This window comes from Pyxicephalus adspersus, chromosome Z (assembly GCF_032062135.1).
Source record: "Pyxicephalus adspersus chromosome Z, UCB_Pads_2.0, whole genome shotgun sequence".
NCBI classification, from domain to species: domain Eukaryota; kingdom Metazoa; phylum Chordata; class Amphibia; order Anura; family Pyxicephalidae; genus Pyxicephalus; species Pyxicephalus adspersus.
Window position 1 is genome coordinate 39,317,575 of NC_092871.1, and position 25,610 is coordinate 39,343,184.

General features: G+C 43.5%; 1 protein-coding gene across 3 annotated transcripts in view; it reads left to right on the forward strand.

The window, feature by feature from the left end:
- TENM1 (teneurin transmembrane protein 1) overlaps positions 1-25,610 on the forward strand; it is a 591,240-nt gene that overhangs the window by 367,028 nt on the left and 198,602 nt on the right. For all 3 annotated transcript variants that reach the window (XM_072431864.1, XM_072431865.1, XM_072431866.1), the window contains 3 exons: positions 11,573-11,674; positions 16,306-16,503; positions 17,323-17,523. In XM_072431864.1, the coding sequence (XP_072287965.1) occupies positions 11,573-11,674; positions 16,306-16,503; positions 17,323-17,523 (501 nt within the window). The remainder of the gene's footprint in view (positions 1-11,572; positions 11,675-16,305; positions 16,504-17,322; positions 17,524-25,610) is intronic.

Genomic DNA, 25,610 nt, shown 5'->3' on the forward strand with positions numbered 1-25,610 from the left:
CAGAGCGGCAAGGTGACATAGTGTGGAGATGGCAGCAGCAGCATCAGGAGACCACAGAGCGGCAAGGTGACATAGTGTGGAGATGGCAGCAGCAGCATCAGGAGACCACAGAGCGGCAAGGTGACATAGTGTGAAGATGGCAGCGGCAGCAGCAGCATCAGTAGACCACAAAGTGACCCTGTGACAGACTGGGGCGGTGGGTGGCAATACCAGTACCGGCTGACGAAGGTGGGTGAAAGAAGGAGCACTTGGCATCTGATGTGTGGCATCAGGGGGGTGGCAGCATCAGAGTAGTAGCTGAGGCAGGTAGCCAGAAGAAACCGGTCTCTTTTGTCAAGGTTTGGGTCAGGCGGCATGGAACATCTAATCAGATAATCAGGTATTGGTGGGTGGAAATCCTGGCTAATCCACGCCTGATTAATCTTGACAATGGTCAGTCTCTCCACATTTTGGGTGGACAGGCGAGTTTTTCTTGGGGTACCTATGGCCCCCGGCACACTAAACACCTGCTCTGATGCCACACTACTGGCCGGCCAGGACAGCTTTTTCAGGGCAAACTCGGCCAGTTACAGCCACAAATCCAGTTTGGCTGCCCAGTAGTCCAGCGGATCTTCAATGACAGCTGGCAGGGTGCCCTCCAAGTATGCCACCACTTGCTGGTTCAGGTTCTGCTCTATGTCTAGCTGCTCGTCAGTGGTTTCTTCACTATGCGGGTGCAGAAAGCTGCTCAAGACTCAGGCTGCTGTTGATGGAGCTGGTACTGCTCCTGCCACCACACCCCTCCACAGCAGCCATGGCAGTGGAACCTAAGTGCAGAGGGCCTCCCCGGTCAGACCTGCAAGAGGATGGACGATGGCGCAGATAGGCAGCGACCAACTGACTACATAGGATGTCTCTGTATTAGTTCAGTTTGTCCTCCCTCCCAGCGGGCGAAAAAAAGGCCCCCATTTTGGATCAGTAGCGAGGGTCCAACAAGGTGGAAAGCCAGAAGTCATCCCTCTGCTGAATAGTGACAATTCGGCTGTCACTGCGCAAGCAAGTGAGCATGCAGCAGGCCATTTTTGCAAGCGATTCGGAGGCACTCCCTGCCCTCATCTCCACTGCATACTGCCACGGTGTGTCTGGGTCCTCTGCCTCATCTTCCTCATCTCCATCTTGCTCCTCTGGCTGCTCCTGCTCCTCCTCTCCTGTCACCTGAGTAGAAAAAACACCCATTTCGCTATACATTGCCATCGCTCCAATGTCCTCCTCCTCCTTCTCCTCCAGTTCAGCCCCCACAGGGTTCATGTGGCTGTGGGATCTAGGCGCCATGTCTCCAGTCCCCTGACCAGCCAGATTTACCAGCATCCGTTCCAGGACATGAAGTAGTGGAATGACGTTGTTCATCCCGTAGTCATGGCGACTGACAAATACCGTGGCCTCCTCAAAGGGCCTGAGCAAACGGCAGGTGTCACGCATGAGCTGCCACTGGCTGACATCAAAGTTACACATGGGAGTACTCCTATCCGCTTGGATCATCAAGAATTCGTTGATGGCCTTTCTCTGTTCGTATACTTGGTCCAACATATGGAGGGTGGAATTCCAACGGGTGGAAACGTCAAATATCAGCCTATGTTGGGGAATGCCGTTCTGCCACTGCAGCTCAAGGAGTGTGTGCTTTGCGGTGTACAAGTGGCTAAAGTGCATGCAAAGTTTCCTGGCCATTTTTATGATGTCCTGCAGATGGGTGGAAGACTTCAGGAACTGTTTGACAACCAGAATAAACATGTGTGCCATGCAGGGTGCATGGCTCAGCCTTCCTTGATGCAGCGCAGACATAATGATCTTCCTGTTGTTGGTCATCATGGTTCCAATTTTGAGTTGTCGCGGAGAAAGCCATGATTCGATATCTTGATGAATCACACGGAGCATTTCCTCTCCCGTGTGACTCTGTTCGCCCAGGCAAACCAGGTGCAGAACAGTGTGACAATGCCGTGCCCTGCACATGTGGTATGCTGGAGGAGCACTGTGAATTGTCCCTGCAGTGGAGGCTGAGGACACGGTGGAGGATGAGGAGGCAGACGTTGTCGCAGGACCAGCGGCGTCTGAACATGGAGGCGGAAGCTGTGTCACCTGGCCAAGTTGCTGGTGTGGCTGTGCAGAAATCACATTCACCCAGTGGGCTGTAAAGGACATGTATTGTCCCTGACTGTAGTTAAAGCTCCACAAGTCGGCGCTGCCGTGCACTTTGGCAGACAGCGACAGGCTCAAGAACTGGCCCACCTTCTGTTCTACATATTTGTGCAGGGCTGGTACTGCCTTTTTTGGAAAGAAATGACGACTTGGGACTCTCCACCTCGGCTCGGCACAAGCCATCAGTTCACTGAAAAAGGTGCAGAGTCCACCATTTGGAAAGGGAGGGACTGCAGCACCAGCAACTTGGACAGGAGCACATTCAGCTTCTGCGCTGTTGGATCAGTGCACGCATACTGTTGTCTCTTGGCAATCGCTTCGGCGATCGATCACTGACGGATTGATTGACGAGGAGTAGGAGGAGCAGGAGCATCTGGACCAGCAGAAGATGGAAATGACATACAGCTCCCATCGGCTGAGGTGGTTGAGCCTTGACTGCCTGAAAGCCGGTGCGTGCCACTGGGTGATGCAGCGGCTGCTATGGCAGGCTGGACCACCACATCGGAGCCACGGTTCTCCCAGGCCACTTTAAGGTGACGCTGCATATGTTGACGCAGGGCCGTGGTGCCAACATTCGCATCTTGGCCACGCTTTACCTTCTGCCCACATATTCTACATATGGCCATGTTAACCTCCTTCGGCGGCTTAACAAAAAACTGCCACACCGCCGAGTAGGTGATTTTTCCCCCAACTCGCCGCACTGACTGCTACTGCCACTGCCTCCAAGAACCCCTGCACCACTACTTCCCAGGCAGGTAGGCTGCTGCAAAGCAGGTGGTCTACCCCGGGCACGTTTAGCTCCCGACCTCCCACTGCTACCACCCTCCTGACTACCAGCCATGCTACCACCTTGCTGGCTCAGCCGCTGCCTCACGGGCAAGCTGCCACCCTCTTCTCCTAATGATGATGAAGCCCCTTCCTCACCTGGCTCGCAAGTGCGATCCGCTTCATCATCATCGAGTAGTGTATGCACGTCACTGATGTCCTCCTCAACAGTCTCTGGGACAGGAGCCCGATTGCTCGCAACACCACCTCCCACGCCACTCTCCTCATCACTACTTGCCCGCCTAGTGGAGAAAGCGGCGGATGTCTCCTCCAGATCTTGGCTGGGCAGTAGCTGCTGACTGTCCTCTACTAGCTTGCCCTCGCTGTATAGTGGAGCTGAGCCCTCAGCATACAATACTTCTGTGGCTGAGGGAACAGCAAAGGACAGAGGCAAGTTGAGGACGGGTGAGAGCACAGAGTCTGCTTCCAGGCCATGCCAACTAAGGGTTGTGTCTGATTAACCCACTGACTGTTAGCTGGGGGTGTCTGATGTCACTTGGGATGAAGTGGATGACCGAGTTAACGAATGAAGAATCGCTGGGTTGCTGGTCAAGACACGACCGCTAGATGTCACCAGGAGCTCAGGCCTCTCACAGGACTCCTGCTGACACACCCCCTTACTCTGCTGCGACCTCTGCCTGCGCCAGAAACATTTAGGATTCTGCCACTCCTCTGTGCATGGCCTGCCATTTCTCTGTCTGACACACTTTTACTTAAACTAAATAAATTGAAAGCAAATTAAAACACACTTAAATGCGACGAATATATTCGTATTTTTGTACAGAAATAGGCCACTAAATGCTTTTACCACAAATAACTGCAACAGTGAACTGCGTATATATTTTTCTTTTTGTACTCAAATACGTCACTAAATGCTTTCACCACATATAACTGCAGAAGGGAACTGAGAATATATTTGTATTTTTGTACTGAAATATATCACTAAGCGCTTTGACCACAAATAACTGCAACAATGAAGTGCGTGTATATTTTTCTGGATATATAAATTGATGGAATGACAGAGCTGTATAATGGCTATTTGGATCCCCAAATAATCTTTCCCTGCACTTGTAAATCGCTTTTCTAGCACTGTCCCTAGCGCCTTCTGACGTCTCTCCCTGCACTAAGATGCTGTGAAATGATTCCTCCCTATCCTTTTCCTGCACTTGTAAATCACTTTTCTAGGACCGTCCCCAGCGCCTTCTGACGTCTCTCCCTGCACTAAGATGCTGTGAAATGATTCCTCCCTATCCTTTCCCTACATCTGTAAATTGCTTTTCTAGCACTGTCCCTAGCACCATCTGACATCTCTCCCTGCACTAAGATGTTGTGAAATTATTCCTCCCTATCCTTTCCCTGCACTTATAAATCATTTTTTGAGTTTTTTTAACACTCTCCCTAGCGCCTGCACACGTCTATCCCTGCACTCAGAACACTGTAAAATGTCTTAATCCAAGGTGGCTGAGGCTATTTTATACCTCTTGCTATCTATGAAAAAAGGCAGAAAATTTTCTGTATTTCTCTCCAAAAAATACAGATATTTAATTCTGATACCACTCGCTATTGAAAAGCCATAAACATTTCTGTATTTCTCTCCAAAAAATACAGATATTTAATTCTGATACCACTTGCTATCTATGAAAAAAGGCAAAAAAATTTCTGTATTTCTCTCCAAAAAATACAGATACCTAATTCTGATACCTCTTGCTATCTATCAAAAAATCCAGAAAAAGTTCTGTATTTCTCTCCAAAAAATACAGATATTTAATACTGATACCACTTGCTATCTATCAAAAAAGGCAGAAAAATTTCTGTATTTCTCTTAAAATTTCTGTATTTCTCATAAAATACAGATATTTAATTCTATACCTCTTGCTATCCAAAAAGGCAGAAAAAATGTTGTTTTTCTCTCCAAAAAATGCAGATATTTATTCTGATACCTCTTGCTATCTAATAAAAAAGGCAGAAAAATGTCTGTATTTCTCTCCAAAAAATACATATTCCTAATTCTGATACCTCTTGCTATCTATCAAAATGCCAGAAAAAGTTCTGTATTTCTCTCCAAAAAATACAGATATTTATTACTGATACCGCTTGCTATCTATCAAAAGAGGCAGAAAAATTTCTGTATTTCTCTCCAAAAAATACAGATATTTAATTATATCCGATACCTCTTGCTATCTATCAAAGAAGGCAGAAAAAAATCTGTATTTCTCTCTGAAAAATACAGATTCCTAAATTAGCTGGTTACACAGCTCCGTTACAAGTGATATAGGCCTCAAAGTTGCTAGAGGCAGAGGGCCCCGAGGGAAGTCCTCCGTACAAAAATGAGCCTTTTACACAGCTCCATTGCAAGGTATAGGCCTCAGAGACAGAGTAGAGGTAGAGGGCCATGAGGGGGAGGAGGAAAAGGAGATGCAGAAGGCCGTGCAGCAGTTGCCGACTAATCAGTGCACTCTGCAGAGGGGGTGTTCATGTCATTGCTGATCAAGCCTTATTCATTTTAATAAAAGTGAGTCCGTCGACATTTTCTGCAGAGGGGCCAATGCGCTTGTCACTCACTATGCCCTCAGCTGCACTGAACACTCTTTCAGATAACACACTTGTGGCGGGGCAGGCAAGGATCTGAATGGCATGTTCTGCCAGCTCCGGCCACTGCTCAAGCTTGGATGCCTAGTAGCGCAGTGGGTCCTGGCTTTGCAGGTTGCATATGCCCCATGTACAGCTCAGGTATTCCTGCTCCATGACATGGAGTATCGCTGCTGACTGTCATTGGCAACTGTTGCACGACTGGCGGCTTTCCTCCGCTCAAAACAAGCCTGCATAGTTTGGCTTAGACGACCTCTCCTTCTGCTGCCACCCGATTAAGGTAGATTGGCTGCCATGGCTGGTGGAACTGTCATAGAGATCCCTGCTACTGCTGCTGGTATATGGAAAGTCTGAGCACAAGTCCCTTACAAGCACTTCTTGGTGGTGCTGCTTTTTCGGTTCCCTGTATTGGGGCAAGATGAGTTGTTCTATCTCAGGCTTGTAACGTGTATCAAGTAATGTAGCAATCCAATAGTTGTCAGTCAATTTTTTTTTTGTGTTGTATGTGCGTTCCCACAGCTGAAGGAACTCTGGACCCACACTCCTGTGGGTTGAACAACAGCACTGGGTCATCCTCCTTCCCCTCTGCCTGGTCTTGCCATCCACGGAACATGCCGCCTTGTGTTTGGGTGGATGGATGCCATGTACCCTCCATATCCTTTTCTGACCCTTCCTTCCCTTCTCCCATGCCTGCAATCTCCTCCTCATCCTTTTCCACCTTCCACCTCCTCCTCCTGGATTTGCGGTACACTATGCCTAGTAGGCATGCAAGTCCGAGATGATGTTTGAAACGTTATCTCTTCCTGCAGCGTCCACTGTGTGTCGTGTCCAATCTCTACCATCATCTGTTGCAACAGGCATATGATAGGGATGGTGTCACTGACACAGACCTGATCCATGCTGATCATCCTGGTCGCCTCTTCCAAAGGTGCCAATACAGTGCACAAGTCCTCAACTTGCAGCCAATCTGCAGGGCTGAAGTAAGTCAGTAAGTAAGACTCTACCACGTAATCCACCCTCGCTTTCTGGTATTCAGCAAGCCGCTGCAGGATGTAAATCACAAATCACCCGGTGTACCGGCACATTGAGGTTTGGCTGTAAATCCACCAATCTGGCACTGGCTGTGTGCCACTGGCAGAAATGCACTGACAACTTTCTGACCTTCAGCAACAGCGGCTGGAGGCCTGAATAATTCGCAAGGAAGCATTATACTATGAGTTTCATGACGTGGGCCAGGCAAGGTACATGTGTAAGTTTCCCAGAACACAGGGCTGCCAGCAGTTTGGCCCTGTTGTCACACATGACCTTGCCTGGCCTAGTCCGTGTGTAGTTAGCCATTTGTTCTCCAGCTCCAGCAGTGCACTTAGAATGGTTGCGCCCGTGTGGCTAAGGGAACTCAGGCATCGCAACGTCAGGACTGTGTGGCAACTTCTGACTTGTGCACTGAAATAGCAAACTGCAGGTTGTTGCTGGCAGTGAACAGATGCTGGTGAATGGAAGGTGCTGGGTCTCCAGGGCAAAGTGTCCCTGGAGGAAGAGGTTGAAGCAGACGAGTCAAAGGAGGAGATGGAAGTGGAGGTTGAGGAGGATATTGCATGGCGATGTGCTCTGGGCAGAGCTAGGTATGCAGGCCTTCTTGCAGCTGCATCTTCCCCTGCTGCCACCAAGGTTACCCAGTGAGCTGTGTAAGAAATATATGTTCCCACTCCGACCAACTGTTGGTTGTCAGGTGCACCTTGCCAGAAACTGCCAGAGTGCTGCAGGGCTACAGACACATTGCTCTGCACATGTTCATGGAAACAGGAACACATTTTTGTACAAAATACTGCCGCTTGAGCATAACATACTGTGGGTTTGCCAGAAGAATGCGTAAAGGTTTGCATTGGAGGGAGGAGCTTAAACACAATCAGCTGTGCAATCCCGCATTGATTATCTTTGTTTTGGGGTCATTTGGGCCATATTTCCTCTTGTGCTCAAGAATCTGGGGAATGGAAGGTTAGATGCTGCTAATGCTAACGAGAGAAATATTAGACGATGGGGTAGAAGGTATTGGGGATTGCAATGATGCCTGGTCTTGACTGCTAGCAAAGCGAAAAACACCAGCCCTTCTTGCAGCTCCTTCCCACCGCTGGTGGACCCTGAGAACTGTAATGCTCGACTACATGCCCCACTTAAATTGCTGGCAGCAGCACAGGGACCTTTGTTGGCAGAAGGAGGAAAGGCAGCGGAGGAAGATAGAGAGCACAGAGCTCTGTGCTTTGCCCAGTTGTTCCCGCCAGGTTAGCAGGTGGTTGGTTTTTAAATGCGTGCTCATGCAACTTGTTCCAAGTTTATTTGGGTTTTTGCCTTGTTTCAAGTGCTGAGCACACAGTTTGCACATGACCAAAGTGTTGTCATCACTATGGACAGTAAAAAATGCCCACACAGGCGAACTGCGAACTGGGCCGAAAGGTGCTCTGGAGCTGGTGCTCGTGGTGGCAGTCCGCCGTTGTTGAGGCACAGCTGTGGTGACAGCTGCCAACAATGGACGACTATGACTTGCCTCACTGGTACTTGAAGACTGCAGAGTGCTGGCAGCTTTTACCCTCATCCTCCCTCTCCCCCTTTGAGGGCGTTCTGCAACCCCCTCCTCCTCTTCTTCCTCCTCCTCTTCCTGCCTATGATGATCTTCTTGTTCGTCCCATGTTGGATCAAGGATATCATCATCATCATCATTAGAAGAAACAGTTTCCGTGTATGTGCGGAAAGGAAGCAGCTGCTTTTTAGGGACACTTTGAAGTGGCTCATTTGGCTCAGAGTGTTGGGGTGAAAAGTAAGAGAAGTTAAAGCCTGAAGGTAAAGAATTGACTCTCTTCATCAGATGACTGAAACAACAGTGTGTGTTCAAGGAATGCATCCTGCTCTGCTTCTCCAACCCCTGGATGGGACTCCTCTACGTACTGCTGTATACGAGACTTTCCAGCCGAGAAGGAAGACGTAGGAGGAACAGGTGTATCAGGGACTATGGTTTGGGAACCCTATTAGGCCTGTGTCTGGGACTGGGAGGAAGAGAGGGTGCAATCTCTTGACCCAGGCGGGGTCATGTACTCTACTACTTGTTGTTCAAGGTGCAGTAATAATGGATGCACACCACCAGCAGCTCTAAAATGTCTAAGATCCGGCTGGCTTCTTGTTCTCGTGTCTGCAGTTAAAAACAAACCCATACTGCTTTGCTTGCCACCCCTGGCAAAGCTGCCCCTTCCTCTTTGGCTTGACATAGTTGAAATGTTTGTGTGGCTTCACACCCTGCAAAATACTTTGGAGCTAATATGCTTCACAAAGTGTAAATTTTTACAGTAAACAGATTTTTTTTTTTTTGGGGGGGGTTACCCAAAAAATGCAAGTGCCCTGTGTGTGTTGTATATGGCACTTTCCTTCAGCGGTGATGCTTGTAATATGCAGCACAGTATACAAATGTGACGTCCGTCACTGCGTCTGTCTGTCTGACTGTTTCTCAGTACAAGTGTGATAGTGTGCACGCCGTCAGGGTACCCTTGCTCTGGCTGTCTGTATGTAGCACACTGACAGACTCACTATCTATCTATCTGACTAACTGTGAAACCCTCTACCTATCTGAGGACAGCAGATTACAGGATTGCAGCAATACAGTACAATCCAACTATCTATCTGACTAATAGTGTGTGTTACACAGTTTAACTATCTAGCTAAAGCACTTTTATTTTTTTTTTACTTTGACAATACAAGCAGCACAGAGAGGTTGTGTCTGCTAGCAGATTGCAAGCACTCCCTGGCCTTATATAGGCCAATGGCTGCCTGTGTGGCATGCGGTGACAGACAGCCAATCGGCTACCTGCCACCACAAAGATGGAGGAGAGCATTTCTGCTCTTATTGGAGGGCCCTAGCATTTTTGGGCAGTGCCGAATTTGAACACGCGAACACGTGATATTTGGTTCGGGTCTCCCTATTTTGAACAGCCATATTCTGGTCGAACATAAGGTGGACCCGAATTTGAACACCAACACTATTGGCAGGTCTAAAGAATGACAGGAAGTCTTAAACACTGTGATCAAACAGATTTTTTCCATATTACTAAAAACTTTAAGGCAACTAGTAATAATGATAATGTTATCATAAAATCCCAGAAGCTTAGGGGGGTCATCGCACTTTTTTATTTGCTAAGTAAGCTTTTCATAACATATATACAAAACGCTATTTTATTTAATTACTTTTTTTTTATCTGTCATAAATGCTCTATGTATTTTGCTCATCCACTTTACTACTATTGACAAATCAAACATTTATTTTAACACTTAGCTCCTAATATTTATCTTCGGACTTATTTTTTCTTGTTTACACTTAATCCCTATAAATAAGTCTAACATTAACCTAACCCTAAATCCTATCCTAAAATTACATGAGTTGCCGTATGTTGGGATGCACTGCAGCTCAACTCTTTCGGCATTTGGAGGGACATTTAGAACGAATGGCACTTTATAATAAAATGCATAAAACTTGCATTACCACATAATTTCAAAGTGAATCACAAATCAGGCTCCTAAAATGTTATTTTTTAGTAAATTTTAATCTTAATTATGCAGCAGTACCCGATATTGGTCTCTTGATTAGGCCCTGTTATGAGATGAAAACTTTATAACATTGTCACCCTGTTCCAAGCACATCTGGTAGAGAGTGAAAATATAGGCATCCTTACCATAGTGTAATGTTAAGGCATAGTTCATCATTGACATAATCAGAACAATATTATGGCAGCAGTTGCTGAAGTACAACAATGTGCACAGGTACAACAAGCTTGGCACAAGGTGGTTGTAAAAAAACATGGGTTTCATTAGCAACACTAAATGCAAAATAGGAAAAAAAGTTTAAAAGCACTGTTTTGTGAATAATAAAAAACATTACCACTGTATATGATAGGCCTCTCAAGGTGATCCAGTGTCTTCATTACTTTCTGTGCCCTAAAATAAGTACACAGATCACAAAGTCTTAATGCATTTGTTGCATGCTTGTTCAGGGGCCAGTGGCTTTGGAAAGTGCTAATGTCAGAAGAAAGTCAACAGTGGTGACTAATAATTTCTTCTGTAAAGGTTTTTATTAAAGAATGTCAAGACTAAATTGAACCTGGGGCAGCATGATCTTCAAATACATCTAAAAATCTAGAACTAATATTTAGTTTATAGTTCTAGTTTATCAGATGCTATATGCAACGTCAACACATTCCTACACTGCAGCTTTCATAATTGGGACATCGACATTTATAGCTATATGTCCCTCATTCATTTTGTTAACTATGCAAACAATTTAGAAGGTCTTCCCTCTGAGAGATCACTTTCTTCATTGCATCAATAATAATGATGCCCAGAAGAAGATTCAGACAACCACTTTACATGTGGGTTATTTCAGATAAATGTGCAAAATGATACTTGAAGTATTACTCTGTAAATCTAATGATGTGCCCTTGCTTTTTATTTTATATTCATCAAAGCGAGTGCTGTTTTTCAGGATTGTAAACCTAAGTCCGGTAAACAATTCCAATTATTGAGTCTGTGATATATTGATGACATTAAACTTTCTAGGACTCCGACATAAAATTATCTTTTTCAACTTTTATCGAACTGAAACAGATGATGGCAAATGCATATTTATCTTATGTACAAAACACTATCCAGCAATTTATTTGTTCGCTTTTACATTCTATATCCTGAATTGTTTTTTTTTATGCCACTGATTCTTTGACAATTTTATTCATTTGAGAAAAAAAGTGTATACTGGCTTTTATTCTGATCTACCAACGACTCAAATAAGTATTTGAGTCGTTGGTAGATCAGAATAAAAGCCAGTATGATTATTTTTACTGCAAAGAGAAATTTGAAGCAATTTCCCCTGCAATTGTCGTTCATAATGTTTTACTTTTACAGCTGAATCCAAACTTTAACTCAGTGTAGTTTATTCCATTTTATTCACTCACAGAAATGATGGATGATTGCTCAACTAACTGTAATGGAAACGGAGAATGTATATCTGGGCATTGTCACTGCTTCCCGGGATTTTTGGGACCTGACTGCTCCAGAGGTAAAGATCACTAATCTTTATATTACTTACATTTTCTCTCTATTTGGCACACTATTACTTGGACTAGAAAAATGCTAAACATAAAACCCATACAATATCATGTTCATCAATATTTTAAACATTATGCAGTGCAGAGGGTGATGTATTGGGTGTACATAATGTTGAAAAAATATATATAATATATACACACAATTATACACTAACGGAGCTAGCTACCTTGTTAATGCAAATATCTGATCAGCCAATTATACATATGGATATTGTCAAAGTTCAAAGTTCAAAATGAGCATCAGAATGTAGAAGAAGGGTGATTTAATTGACTTTAATATATTTGTATGTATTTTTAATTTATGTATATGTATTTTAGAAACTGATGATCTGCATGGATTTTCATCCACCACCATCTCTAGGGGTTACAAAGAATGGTCCAAAAAAGGAAACCTATTCAGTGAGTGGTAGTTATCTGGCCCATAATGCTATACTGATGCCAGAGGTCAAGAGGACAAGACAGATTTGAGCTGACAAAAAGGCAACAGTAATTCAATACATAGTTACATATATAGGTTGAAAAAAGACATCAAGTCTTCATCAGTCCATCAAGTTCAACCACAAAAAACATATCTCAGATAAAATCCCTATAGACATAGTTTATCCAGAGAGGGCAAAATAAAAACCCTGGTTCAATTTATTCCAACAGGGGAAAAATCCTTTTTGATCCTGTGAGGCAATCTGATGTTCCCTGGATCAAATATCTATGAGCTTAAAGTGAATAATTTTTTATATGGACCATTTATATAATTATACAGGGTGATCATATCCCCCTTTTAATGTCTCCTCTCGAGGAAGAATAGATTCGGTTTAGCTATTATCTACTTTTAGCCAATATCATTCCTTTTATTAGTTTAGTTGCCCTTCTCTGCACTCCAATTCCACAATATCCTTTTTGTGAACAGATGAATACATACCTATTAGATATCAAATTATGCAGAACAGCATCTCTGCACAATACATTGAACCATAAAACAACTGGGCTACAGCAGGAGGAGACCACACCGGATGCAATCCTATCAGCTAAGAACAGGCATCCTATTTTACAATTCCCATGGGCTCACTAGAATTGGACAAAATAAAATCTCAATTTCTGCTACAACATTTAGATGGTAGGGTCAAAATTTAGCACTTATATCATCAAAGCATGGATCTATCCTGGCTTGTATTATTGGTTCAGGCTGGTGTTGATTTAATAGTGTAGAGGACATTTTCTTGGCATACTTTGGGCTCCTTAGTACCAATTGAGCTTCATTTAAATGCCATCGCCTACCTTAGTATTGTTGCTGACCATGTACAAATCCTTTATGACTGCAGTGTACCCATCCTCTAGTGACAACTTCTAGCAGTATGTTGTGCCATGCTTCAAAGTTTAAATCATCTAAAATATATATATATTTTAACATGACAATTAGTCACTGTTACTGTGGCCCTAAAACACAAATTAGTGCTGGTGTTAAATAACCGTAATCATAATGTGTCACATCACATGCTTACCATGTTTGTTGGTATGGCCCACTTCCCAACTCATACAAATAACTAAATTATTTACAACATTCATTTATGGTAACTCTTTAATCTTGGCTAGCTTATTTACATGTTGAATATTTCAACTTTTATTTCAAGTTGAATATACAGGACTCCCCATTCATGGCATTAAAAGAATAAATGGTATAGATTGCAGAGATGTGCTGAAATTTTTTTTTTTGTTTTTTATTTTGCCCAGACACACACATTAAAGTCCAGCAAACAATGTTGGTAATGGAAGGAGGTATTATACATATTTCCATTTTGAATAGACCTGGAAAAATGGCAACATTTAAAGCTGAATTCAAGGCATAAAAAGCTAAGTACATAGATGTAAATGAAATGTTAACCTGGTAAAGAATTTACATTTTCTGCACACAAAGTTCTGAAATATACACAAACCTGCCACACTGCACCACTTGGTCTTTTTTTAAATTTCTACAATTAAATTGTTTAACCAGTCATTTAAAGGTTAGGCAGCAGGCAGCTCACTTCTGTTACCTTTCTCTCGCCTTCAATTAGCAATTTCTCTTTGTACTGCAACACATCTTAATTAATCCTTGTGCTGCTTCCAACTCCTTTACCCACCTAGCCGTTATGCCCGTACGAAGGTCGGGCAAATAGAAAAAATGGCTAGGATGGTTAACCCTGTATTTTTGTCACAGCCTTACCTCCATGGTCCTGCTGTGCACATCCAGCGTCGTTTTCCTCTTCCAGCGTCGTTTTCCTATTCCAGCGTCGTCCTCCGTCCATCGTCGTCTGTCGATCTCCCTCTCCAGCGTCGGGTGCCAGTGGGACCGGTAAGATGCCGCCCAGCATCTTGTGTTCCGCCGCCCGGCATCTTGTGCTCCGCCGGCCGGCCGGCTGAACACAAGATACCAGCTGGCGGAACACAAGATAGCGGCCGGCATTTACCTGGTCCCGCTGATCGTCCACGTCCGTCTTCGTCCAGCGCCGGATGATCTCTGAAGCGAGAAGCCGTCCGGCGGAGAAAAAAAACGGAAGGCTTCTGCGTGCGTGATGACGTCGGCGCGTGTGCGGGAAATTCAAATAGAAACTCATTCATTCATTTTGTATTGGATTCAATAGAAACTCCTGTATTCAATCCAATACAAAATAATTCAAATAAATACAAAGTTTGTAATTGGTAAATTCAAACTGTCATTTTGTATTGGATTGAATACAAACTCCCGTATCCAATCCAATACAAAAAATAAAAAAGTAAAATAAAAGTAAATAACTTGGAAATTCAAATTTATATTTTGTATTTGATTGGATACAAACTTGCGTATCCAATCCAATACAAAAAAATAAAAAAAAGTAAATAACTTGGAAATTCAAATTTATATTTTGTATTTGATTGGATACAAACTTGCGTATCCAATCCAATACAAAATAATATAAAATTAATACAAAGTACATAACTGGTAAATTCAAACGCTCATTTTGTATTGGATTGAATACAAACTCCGGTATCCAATCCAATAAAAAAAAAAAAAAAAAAAATAAAAGTAAATACATTTTTTATATTCATATTATCTACTAGAACCCCTGTTCGGACATATTTCTGTAAGTTACAGGTCTACAATTTTAAAAAAAAAAATTCATGAAAAACAGTGGATCACTTTTGGTACAGAAATCTAGACCTCAGTGTAACGCTCAGGTGGTTAATCTTAGTTCTGCTACACAGGGATGGCAGGAGGCTAATACCTAGTCAAATTTAAAATGCAAAATATGCAGGATTGCTTTAATGTAAGTCTTTTATATCTGCCTGGAATTCAGCTTTAAACATATTACATTTATTTGTGAAGGTTCATCATAAACTTGATAACATGTTGCATACACATGTTATTTGACCTGTTGAGACATCTATTATATTAGTGAAAAGTATGAATATAGATTTGATTATAAATTGACCAATATGTTTGTTTTGGGAGTAATATTTACTTTTGTTACAACATTTGACATCCAAAATAGACATGGGGTGACTTTTAGCATTGCATAGTAGAAGTGCCCTATATTTCCCTTTCAGGATTCTGATAGCCCTACTAAATGGACTCAGGAGATAGCCATTCATACTAAACAATATGGTTTAGGCTTTAAAATCTATTTTACTATTGACTTTGTCCGATCACTTAGCATCTTCCATGAGCTCTTTCTCCATGTAAGGATGATAACTCTGTGGTCTACCACATTTGGCACTCTATTTAAAGAAGAATTAAGTCATTTTCACTGTAGATAGTGACATAGGTCAAATCACCCTATCTAAGTATCATTATGTGATGAGTTATTTACTATAAAGGAGCCATTAAACAGAGACTAGAATTCTGTGGTAAACATGGGAATTTTCTTTCACCAATACTTTGTAGGCCCCTACTTTGTCAGCGGTTACAAGAGAACAGTCGGTATAATAAGAAGAAAATCAGTTAGGTTAATTGCTCATAAAATGTCACAGAATTTACAGCTTATGAATTACTTTTTTTGTGAAGTGTTATCTCAGGTAACTGACAGCTGATAATGCCTTATGTATGAACTGAAATGCAGCCTTATTTACAGTGTATAATCATAATCTTTATATTGCCTTACTCAAAAGCTAGTGATCAACAGGTGATATGATGATATCTGATATAAAAATGCTTCCTCACCATCATATACACCATCCTGGCCGCTCCATATATAATTATAAAGTATGCCACAGAAGCAGAGCAAAAGGCTGAAGTCCTGACACACCTCAGTTCCCCAGCCCTGGAAAACAGAGAATGAGAATTAGGAAACCGTATGAAAAGGTAGGGCATAAGAAATTGGACAATCAGATTGTATAGTACAAAGCCTCCAAATGGAACAGCTATAAACCCCAAATCTTCATGTTAACTTCCACAGTCTGTCAATCAAACATTGCCATAAGAAGAGAATTTTTCTTACCTCCATCATTTAAACAACTGTTATGCCTTTTTAATAGAATACCTGCAACTGAAACTCAAAGTGTTATTAAACGTTACAAGAGAAAATCCATACAATTCCTTTTTCAGGTTTGTGTTTTTTATTGATCTTTGCAGATTCATGCCCTGTGTTATGCAGTGGCAATGGTGAATATGAAAAAGGACACTGCGTGTGCAGAAGTGGGTGGAAAGGTGCAGAATGTGATGTCCCAGAGGAACAATGTATTGACCCCACCTGCTCTGGGGGCCACGGTACATGCATCATGGGCATCTGTATTTGTGTGCCAGGATACAAAGGAGAAATATGTGAAGAAGGTTTGTTTTGGCATTGTATATACATTTCTTTATTGAGTGCAGATGTAAATATATATAAAATGATTGTTTCTTTACAGTGTTTAAATTACAGAATTGTTTAAATGGCCAAAAGTTTTAATAGAGGCTAATGAAATGGACAAAAATAACAAAAGTAAATGTTTCTGTGTAATTTTAAATCTTGAGATTTTACCTCTGCTTCACATGTTTGTTCTTTTGAGTTGGCTAGAAAAGTTCCTGCTCCCTGTAATTACCCCTAGACATTACCCAGGACATTACAGCCAAGCTGAATTCTTTAGGCTAGACTAATCATAGCAATGAGAGCCAAAAAGCTGAAAAAAAATTTATGTGACTAAAAGAAGGACAATCATTTGAAAAACTGACATATGCATAGCTTAGTGAAATGAACCATACAGGAAGACCTTTTTTTGTATATTATGATTTGTATGTACTTACAATTGCATTACAAAATATAAATTCAGCTAAAATTAAAATCTGCAATTCGTAACTCCACCTTTTGTAAATGTGGCTGCTTTATGCAGAAGATTGCACTTTTTAAACATTTTAAAAGGTCGGTATGACCTCCCCATATTTGAGGACGCTGCATGTGTTGGATGAGAAAGGTCCATATTTTCTTGATGTTATAGCTGTCTTCTCTACATTTGAAATGCTTTTTCTCAGCAGCATTGAATATTTATGAAGCAGGGAATATGACATCCACCAAACATTCACATTTAAATGATTGATTCATCACCAAATGTTCTAAAGGGGATAATATTATTCTTGGTATTTATACAAATGTTGTCTTTCCACATGATACAGAAAATTGCCTGGATCCAACATGTTCTGACCACGGCGTGTGTGTACATGGAGAATGCCACTGTTCTGCAGGGTGGGGAGGTGTGAACTGTGAGAATGCCTTGGCCTTGTGCCAGGAGCAGTGTTCGGGCCATGGGACATTCCTAATGGACAGCGGTGTCTGCAGCTGTGAGCCACAGTGGACTGGAGCTGACTGTTCTACAGGTAAGCATTTTATATAGTTTTATATTCAAACCGTCCATCAAGCTTGTGCTGTACATATGGCTAAAATATCAGTATATAGCTTTAGGAACAAGTCCCATTTTCAAAGAAAATTGAATATAATTTGTCTAATGAAGTTCTAATAAAATATGCAAATCCAGGCAATTTGATAGCATCGACAACCACAGAAAACAGACTTTTGAGTTGCTGTGGACAGCCTATAGACTGGAGTTGCCCCTTGGAATTTACATGAGACCTAATATATATATATATATATATATATATATATATATATATATATAAAATATATATATATATATATAATATATATATATATATATATATATATATAAACAAATTGAGGTCTGTAGCAGGCAGATCCAAAAAGCTGAAATAAATCTTATGCACTCTTGGTTTTTGAATGTCCTGGGCTTCAGTTGTATTTTGAAGGGTTTGCTCAAAAAAATTAAGAAGAAATCAATTCCCTATTTTCTAATTCAGATAATCTTTGATCTTTTATTTAAGTAGGCAACAATAATTGCTGTTTCATTCAAATCCATTTAGGACTCACAGTTACAAATATAACTAATTACAGTCGCTACCCACTTTCACTGTATAGCCCCTGTGGTCTTTTTTTTTACAATGGTTCATAGAAGTTCAAATTGAAAAAAAAAAAAATTAAAATACCATATAACCAATTAATAAAGGTAAACTCCACCCTATCTCATTGTTTCTTTTTCTGCTTGAAACTAAAATTTTAAATGAATGTTAATTAAAAATTATTTAAGGATTGAGTTTTTCTTTGATATGATTGGCTTTTGGAAGCAAACAAAAAATCAGAATTAAACGCGTGAGAATCAGTTTCAGTGTAAGTAAAATATATTATTTAGGGTTTCTGTTCGAACGAAAGATGGCAAATCATTCCTAACTTTCCAATACATGTTCTCATTTCTTGTTTTCTGAGAAGTTAGCACAATGTTCTCTAGGATTTTTACAAAACAACTAAATTGTAATTATCAGTGGACGAAGTAAAACAGTGAGACTTTTGACAACTTGACAAGTTTGCAATACTCGGTGTGAATAAATAGGTGCACACTCTGCAAGTTGCAATTCTACTGACTTCCTACTCATTAAAGCCTTTCGTTTACCTCCAATACTGAGAATGCATTTTGTTTTTAAAAGAAAACTGTACATAGACAATTCAGTATCCTAGAAGATCTTTCCTAAGGCTATTCAGTTTCATGTGCCATATTCTCTCTTTAACATTAAGGGTAAATTTCATATAACTTGGTCCATGGTATCTAAACCCCAATCTAAAATTTATTCTCAGTAGTGAGGCCTTGGACAGCTTCTGCGGATGTAGGTGTAAGGCCTACAATATGGGTTTGGAACATAAAGTTTTGTGACAAAACAATCAACTGGCTGTGGTATTAGGGGCAAGTTAGAGAATAGTGGTTGGAAGATAAGGAGGAGTTATTGTGTGGACTTTTACATCAGGTTAGTAGAGATGAGCGAATCGAAGCTTACGAAGTGGAATTCGATATGAATTTCAGGAAAAATTTGATTTGCAATGAATCAGAATTTCCTTGTGATTGATGGTAACCAATCACAATTTTTCCTAAATTGGCGGCAACACATGTGAGGACATGGGGCAAGGAACTCTGGGAAGGCGGGATGACCCATAATGCCATGAATGCAACCAATCTGCAGCCAGCCAGCCCTGTGATGTCACAGCCCTATAAATAGCCTCAGCCATCTTGGATTAAGACATTTTACAGCAAATAGCCTCAGCCATCTTGGATTAAGACATTTTACAGCATTCTGAGTGCAGGGAGAGACGTGTGCAGGCGCTTGAGTACAAAAAGAAAAATATATACGCAGTTCACTGTTGCAGGTATTTGTGGTGAAAGCGTTTAGTGACGTATTTGAGTACAAAAAAGAAAAATATATACGCAGTTCACTGTTGCAGGTATTTGTGGTGAAAGCGTTTAGTGACGTAGATGAGTAAAAAAAGAAAAATATATATGCAGTTCACTGTTGCAGTTATTTGTGGTAAAAGCGTTTAATGGCCTATTTCTGTACAAAAATAAAAATATATTTGTCGCTTTTAGGTGTGTTTTAATTTACTTTTAATTTATTTAGTTCAAGTAAAAGTATGTCAGACAGCGAAGTGGCAGGCCATGCACAGAGGAGTGGCAGAGGCCTAAATGTTTCTGGCGCAGGCAGAGGTTGCAGCAAAGTAAGGGGGCGTGTCAGCAGGAGTTGCAGCGAGAGGCCTGAGCTCCCGGTGTCATATGGCAACCAGCAACCCTGCGATTCTTGATTGGTTAACTCGGTCATTCACTACATCCCAATGGACATCAGACACCCCCAGCCAACAGTCGGTGGGTTTGTCAGACACAACCTTTAGTTGGCATGGTCTGGGAGCAGGCCCTGTGCCCTCACCTGTCCTCAACCTGCCTCTGTCCTTTGCTGTTCCCTCAGCCACAGAAGTATTGTATGCTGTGGACTCAGCTCCACTATATAGCGAGGACGAGCTAGTAGAGGATAGTCAGCAGCTAATAGGCAGCCCAGCCAATATCTGGAGGAGACATCCGCCGCTTCCTCCGCTAGGCAGGCAAGTAGTGATGAGGGGAGTGGCGTGGGAGGTGGTATTGTGAGCGGTCAGGCTCCTGTCCCAGAGACCGCTGAGGAGGACATCAGTGACGTGCATACACTACTCGATGATGATGAAGCCGATCGCACTTGGGAGCTGGGTGAAGAAGGGGCTTCATCATCATCAGGAGAAGAGGGAGGTAGCTTGCCCATGAGGCAGTGGCTGAGCCAGCAAGGTAGGTAGCATGGCTGGTAGTCAGCAGGGTGGCAGCAGTGGGAGGTCGCAAGCCAAACGTGCCCGGGGTAGACCACCTGCTTTGCAGCAGCCTACCTGCCTGGGAAGTAGTGGTGCAGGGGTTCACGGAGGCAGCAGCGGTAGCAATCAGTCAGTGCGGAGTGTTGGGGGAAAAATCACCTACTCGGCGGGGTGGCAGTTTTTTGTTAAGCCGCCGGAGGAGGTTAACATGGCCATATGTAGAATATGTGGGCAGAAGGTAAAGCGTAGCCAGGGTGCCAATATTGGCACCACAGCCCTGCGTCAACATATGCAGCATCACCATAATGTGGCCTGGGAGATACGCCAGCCTGCCGCAGCAACCACTGCATCACCCAATGGCACGCACTGGCTTCCAGGCAGTCAAGGCTCCACCACCTCAGTCGAAGGGAGCTGTATGTCATTTCCATCTTCTGCTGGTCCAGATGGTCCTGCTACTCCTCGTCGGTCATTCCGTCAGTGATCGATCACCGAAGCGATTGCCAAGAGACAACAGTATGCGTGCACTCATCCAATGGCGCAGAAGCTGAATGTTTTCCTGTCCAACTTGCTGGTGCTGCAGTCCCTCTCCTTCCAAGTGGTGGACTCTGCACCTTTCAGGGAACTGATGGCTTGTGCTGAGCCGAGGTGGAGAGTCTCAAGCCGTCATTTCTTTTCGAAAAAGGCAGTACCAGCCCTGCACAATTATGTAGAACAGAAGGTGGGCCAGTCCTTGAGCCTGTCAGTGTCTGCCAAAATGCACGGCAGTGCCCACGTGTGGAGCTGTAACTACAGTCAGGGACAATACATGTCCTTTACGGCCCACTGGGTGAATGTGATCCCTGCACAGCCACACCAGCAACTTGGCCAGGTGACACCGCTTCCGCCTCCATGTTCTCACGCCACTGGTCCTGTGACAACGTCCGCCCCTGCCTCCTCGTCCTCCACCGTGTCCTCAGCCTCCACTGCATGGACAATTCACAGTGCCCCTCCAGCATACCATATGTGCAGGGCACGGCGGTGTCACACTGTTCTGCACCTGGTTTGCCTGGGGGAGGAACTGTTTGCCTTGTGTCACACAGGGGAGGAACTGCTCCATGTGATTCATCAAGAAATTGAATCATGGCTTTCTCCGCAACAACTCAAAATTGGAACCATGGTGACCGACAAAGGAAAGAGCATTGTGTCGGCGCTGCATCAAGGAAGGCTGAGCCATGCGCCCTGCATGGCACACGTCTTCAATCTGGATCTGGTCCAAAATGGGGGCCTTTTTTACACCTGCTGAGAGGGAGGACAAACTGAATTACTACAGAGACATCCTATGTAGTCAGTTGGCCGCTGCCTATCTGTGCCATCGTCCATCGTGACTGCTGGGGAGGGGTGGGGTGGGGTGGCAGGAGCAGTACCAGCTCCATCCATGGATCAGCCAAGATTTCCACCCACCAATGCCTGATGCATCTGATTAGATGATCCATGCCGCCTGACCCAAACCTTGACAAAAGAGACCGGCTTCTTCTGGCTACCTGCCTCAGGTACTACTCTGATGCTGGCACCCGCCTGATGCCACACATCAGATGCCAAGTGCTCCTTCTTTCACCCACCTTCATCAGCAGGTACTGGTATTGCCACCCACCGCCCCACTCTATCACCGGGTCACTTTGTGGTCTCCTGATGCTGCTGCTGCCATCTCCACACTATGTCACCTTGCCATTCTGTGGTTTCTTGATGCTGCTGCTGCCATCTCCACACTATGTCACCTTGCCACTCTGTGGCCTCCTGATGCTGCTGCTGCCATCTCCACACTATGTCACCTTCCCACTCTGTGGTCTCCTGATGCTGCCGCCACCTCCACACTATGTCATTTTGCCACTCTGTGGCATCCTGATGCTGTCGCCACCTCCACACTATGTCATTGTGCAACTCTGTGGCTCCCTGATGCTGTCGCCAACTCCAGACTCTGTCATTGTGCCACTCTGTGGTCTCCACCTAATGCTGCTGCTGTCACCACCTCTGTGGCCTCCTCCTTATGTTGCTGCTGCTGCCACCTCCACACTCTGTCATTGTGCCACTCTGTGGCAGTTATCCCTGTGGTAAAGTTTCTGACACCTCCTGCTCCAATCCCAAAAGTTACAAGGATCAAGAGGCCCCACTTTCAGGGTCTATATTCATACTGAAAATCTTGATGCTGCTGCCCCCTCCAGACTCTGTCGTTGCGTCACTCTGTAGCCTCCAGATGTTGCCGCCACCTCCAGACTCTGCCTGATACTGCTGCTGCTGCCACCTCACTCACCCTCTCCACTCTGTCGGGGTACTCTACTTGTATAGGCGGTTAATAGAACAGGTTCTGTAGACATCTATGTGGAATCAGCTGACGAGGGTGTAAAAGGAGTGCGCTTCTTCTTGACGCTAAGATGGCCCTGTAAGGCTGAGTTCATACTTGAGTTATTTGGTCAGTTTTGGCCCTGTGACTGCCCAAATAAGTGAAGTGTGCAGTGATTCTAATTGCGACGCCTGTCATGTGCATGTCATACTGACTCACAGTATTATTTCACTACCACAGCGGACTCCCTATGCGTGTTACTGCAAGGCACAGTGTTCTACACCACTATCAAGGCTCTCTAAAGCCCAGAAATAGCCATTTTTTAACGAGATTCGATGCAAATAAACTTGGTTCGAAGCGAATCTTTTCGGAAAATTCGGCAAACCGGCCAAATCGAATTTTCAAGAAATTCGCTCATCTCTAGTTATAAGTATTAGGGGCTTTTTCCAGCTCCTTTTACTAAGTTTTTTACATCTTCCATTGCCTTCTCATGCTTGTTTCACATTTGTTTTTAATTTGTAAATTTATTTTAGGTAGTTTCTCATTTTGTATGTTAGGCCTCTCCTAATTTTAACCAGAAACTATAATTTATGTTTAAACAGGTAATAGTGAGGGGGCCCATGTGCAGGGCGTAACTGGATTGACCCGTCTTGAGACAGCTCCGCACAGCTACGAGCATAAAGCTATAATTGAAATTTGTTTCCCGGTTTCTCTCACCGCTAACCTCCGCATCCCAGGTACAAATTTGATGGGTCCCACAGCTAAGGTGAAGCAGAATTAGTCCATGGCAGGCTTTTCACGTGGCGCGACCTCTTAGTCCAAGATGGTGCCGGCTCCTCTACAACGTGTCCTCAGCCTCCTCCCCGTTGCCAGCATTAGAAGACAGCATGAATTCAGTTCCACACCAACTACAGGGGATGGCTCCGGAAGATGACCCGGCCTTCATGCAACGCCTGCGTGCCATGATTAGTGAGGAGCTCTCACAGGCCCCAGCCGCTGTCAAAGCTAAACTACGCCGGGACCTACGCGAAATAGGCCAGCGCTCTGCGTCTTTTAAATCACGCTTAGACGACTCTACCACTGTGTTGTAAAGCTTAGACCAAGATTTGGATGCAGCTCATAAGGAGATTTTATCACTGAAATATAAATTAGAGGACTGCAAGAACTGTTACCACTGGAGTAATCTCAGGATACCTCAAGAGGTATCCCCGAGATCGTTGTTGATGTGCAGGGGTTCATTATGGCTCTATTTCAAGAGCTCGCACTGGAGATCCCAGTTGAGCACTTAGAAATGGATAGAGTTCACTGCTCGTACTAAAGATATACTCTTAATGTGAGCTCGTAATGCTCCTCGTCTGCTCTTTCAAGGCATGGAATACAGTTTGTATGCTGATTTAGTCCCTTCTACCTTGGCTAAAAGATGGCCTCTCCACCCATATTTTTCTGTGTTGTTGGCGAATAGGAGCACGTATAGATGGGGTTACCCCTTTAAGTCTATGTTCCAATTACAAGGCCGGTACACCAAATTTCATCCACAAAACAGGAGGCCCAATCTTGCCTGGAAGCATAAGGCTTGATAAAACCATCATTCCCAACCTCACCCCCCAGTCAACTACCACCTTCTGCCCGACCTATTGCTTCCACAGCTCCTATGAGTCCTTCCCAACGCAGCCCCATGCCATCCTCTCAAATTCTGGCACGTTTGGGCTCTCACGTTTTTTTTACAAATTCTCCTGGATGAACTTGCTGGTCAATTCCAATGGCTTTTTTTACGGAGACACGCCTATCATTTATATTTTTATATTGCTTGTTTGCTTGATACATGACCCATCGTTGGAACACACCATTCCCCCACAGTTGGACAGTGGAAGTAGGTGTTTTTTGGTTCCTGATGGGCCCTTAGGGGCCACTGGTTTGTCCCTGTTCCTCTTTTTTTCTGCAGAGGTTCCGGGTTCTCCTGTTGTACGTGTCTTTCTTATGCTTTAACTTTTTTGCTTTTTTTGTAATTGTGTGTTCTCTGCTTTTGTGATCAGATGTTTGTTTTTTGGGAAAACCTTGGATGTTTTGGCTAGCTACAAGCTTTTTTTCTTTCTCCTGATCCCACCATGACCCTTTGTATGTTGTTTGTTAATGTACAGGGATTGAATTCCCCGGTAAAGAGAAAGTGTTTATTTATTTCCATTCCTTAGGTGTTGATGTAGCCTGTGTCCAAGAAACCCATTTTTCTGTTTCATCTTGTCCAAAGTCCATGTACAATACCTACAAGTTTTCCATGCTTCAGCAGCTACAAAACATAAGGGTGTTTTAAATTGCGCTTCACAGGAAACTGCCATTTGTTTGTATGCATCAGGTCGCTGATCCTGATGGTCGGTACCTAATTTTATGTGGTACCCTCCAAAATTCAGAGGTTACTTTTTTTAGTGTATTATGCACCAAATTCTTCTCCAGCTTTTTTCAAGTAGATGCTAGAAGAGACTCGATTGCATTTACATGACACTCTGATATGTTGTGGTGACTCCAGTGTAGCTTTCAATAGTAAATTGGACAGATGTTCTAAATCCTCTAGCAATCCTTCACTAGATAGTAAAGTTTATTCTGAATATTTCAAGGACATGGGCCTAGTGGATGTGTAGCAGGAACCCACTGGCCCATGACTATACATTTTTTTCAGTCCCCACAATTTTTTTTCTAGGATCGACCACATCTGGGTGCCCCACTCCTTTTTACTGGAAATTCTGAAAGCCTACCTACCCGCGGTGTCGTGATCAGACCACGACCCAGTGGTTATCACCTGTAGGTCCTTGGTGGTTTCAGCTGTGCCACCCGCGTGAGGTCGATCAACAACTCTTTTTTGACACATCCTGATATGGTCCAAAAATGTTTTGCCCTCTCCAGGTTTCTCCAGATTTTTTTGTTTTGAAT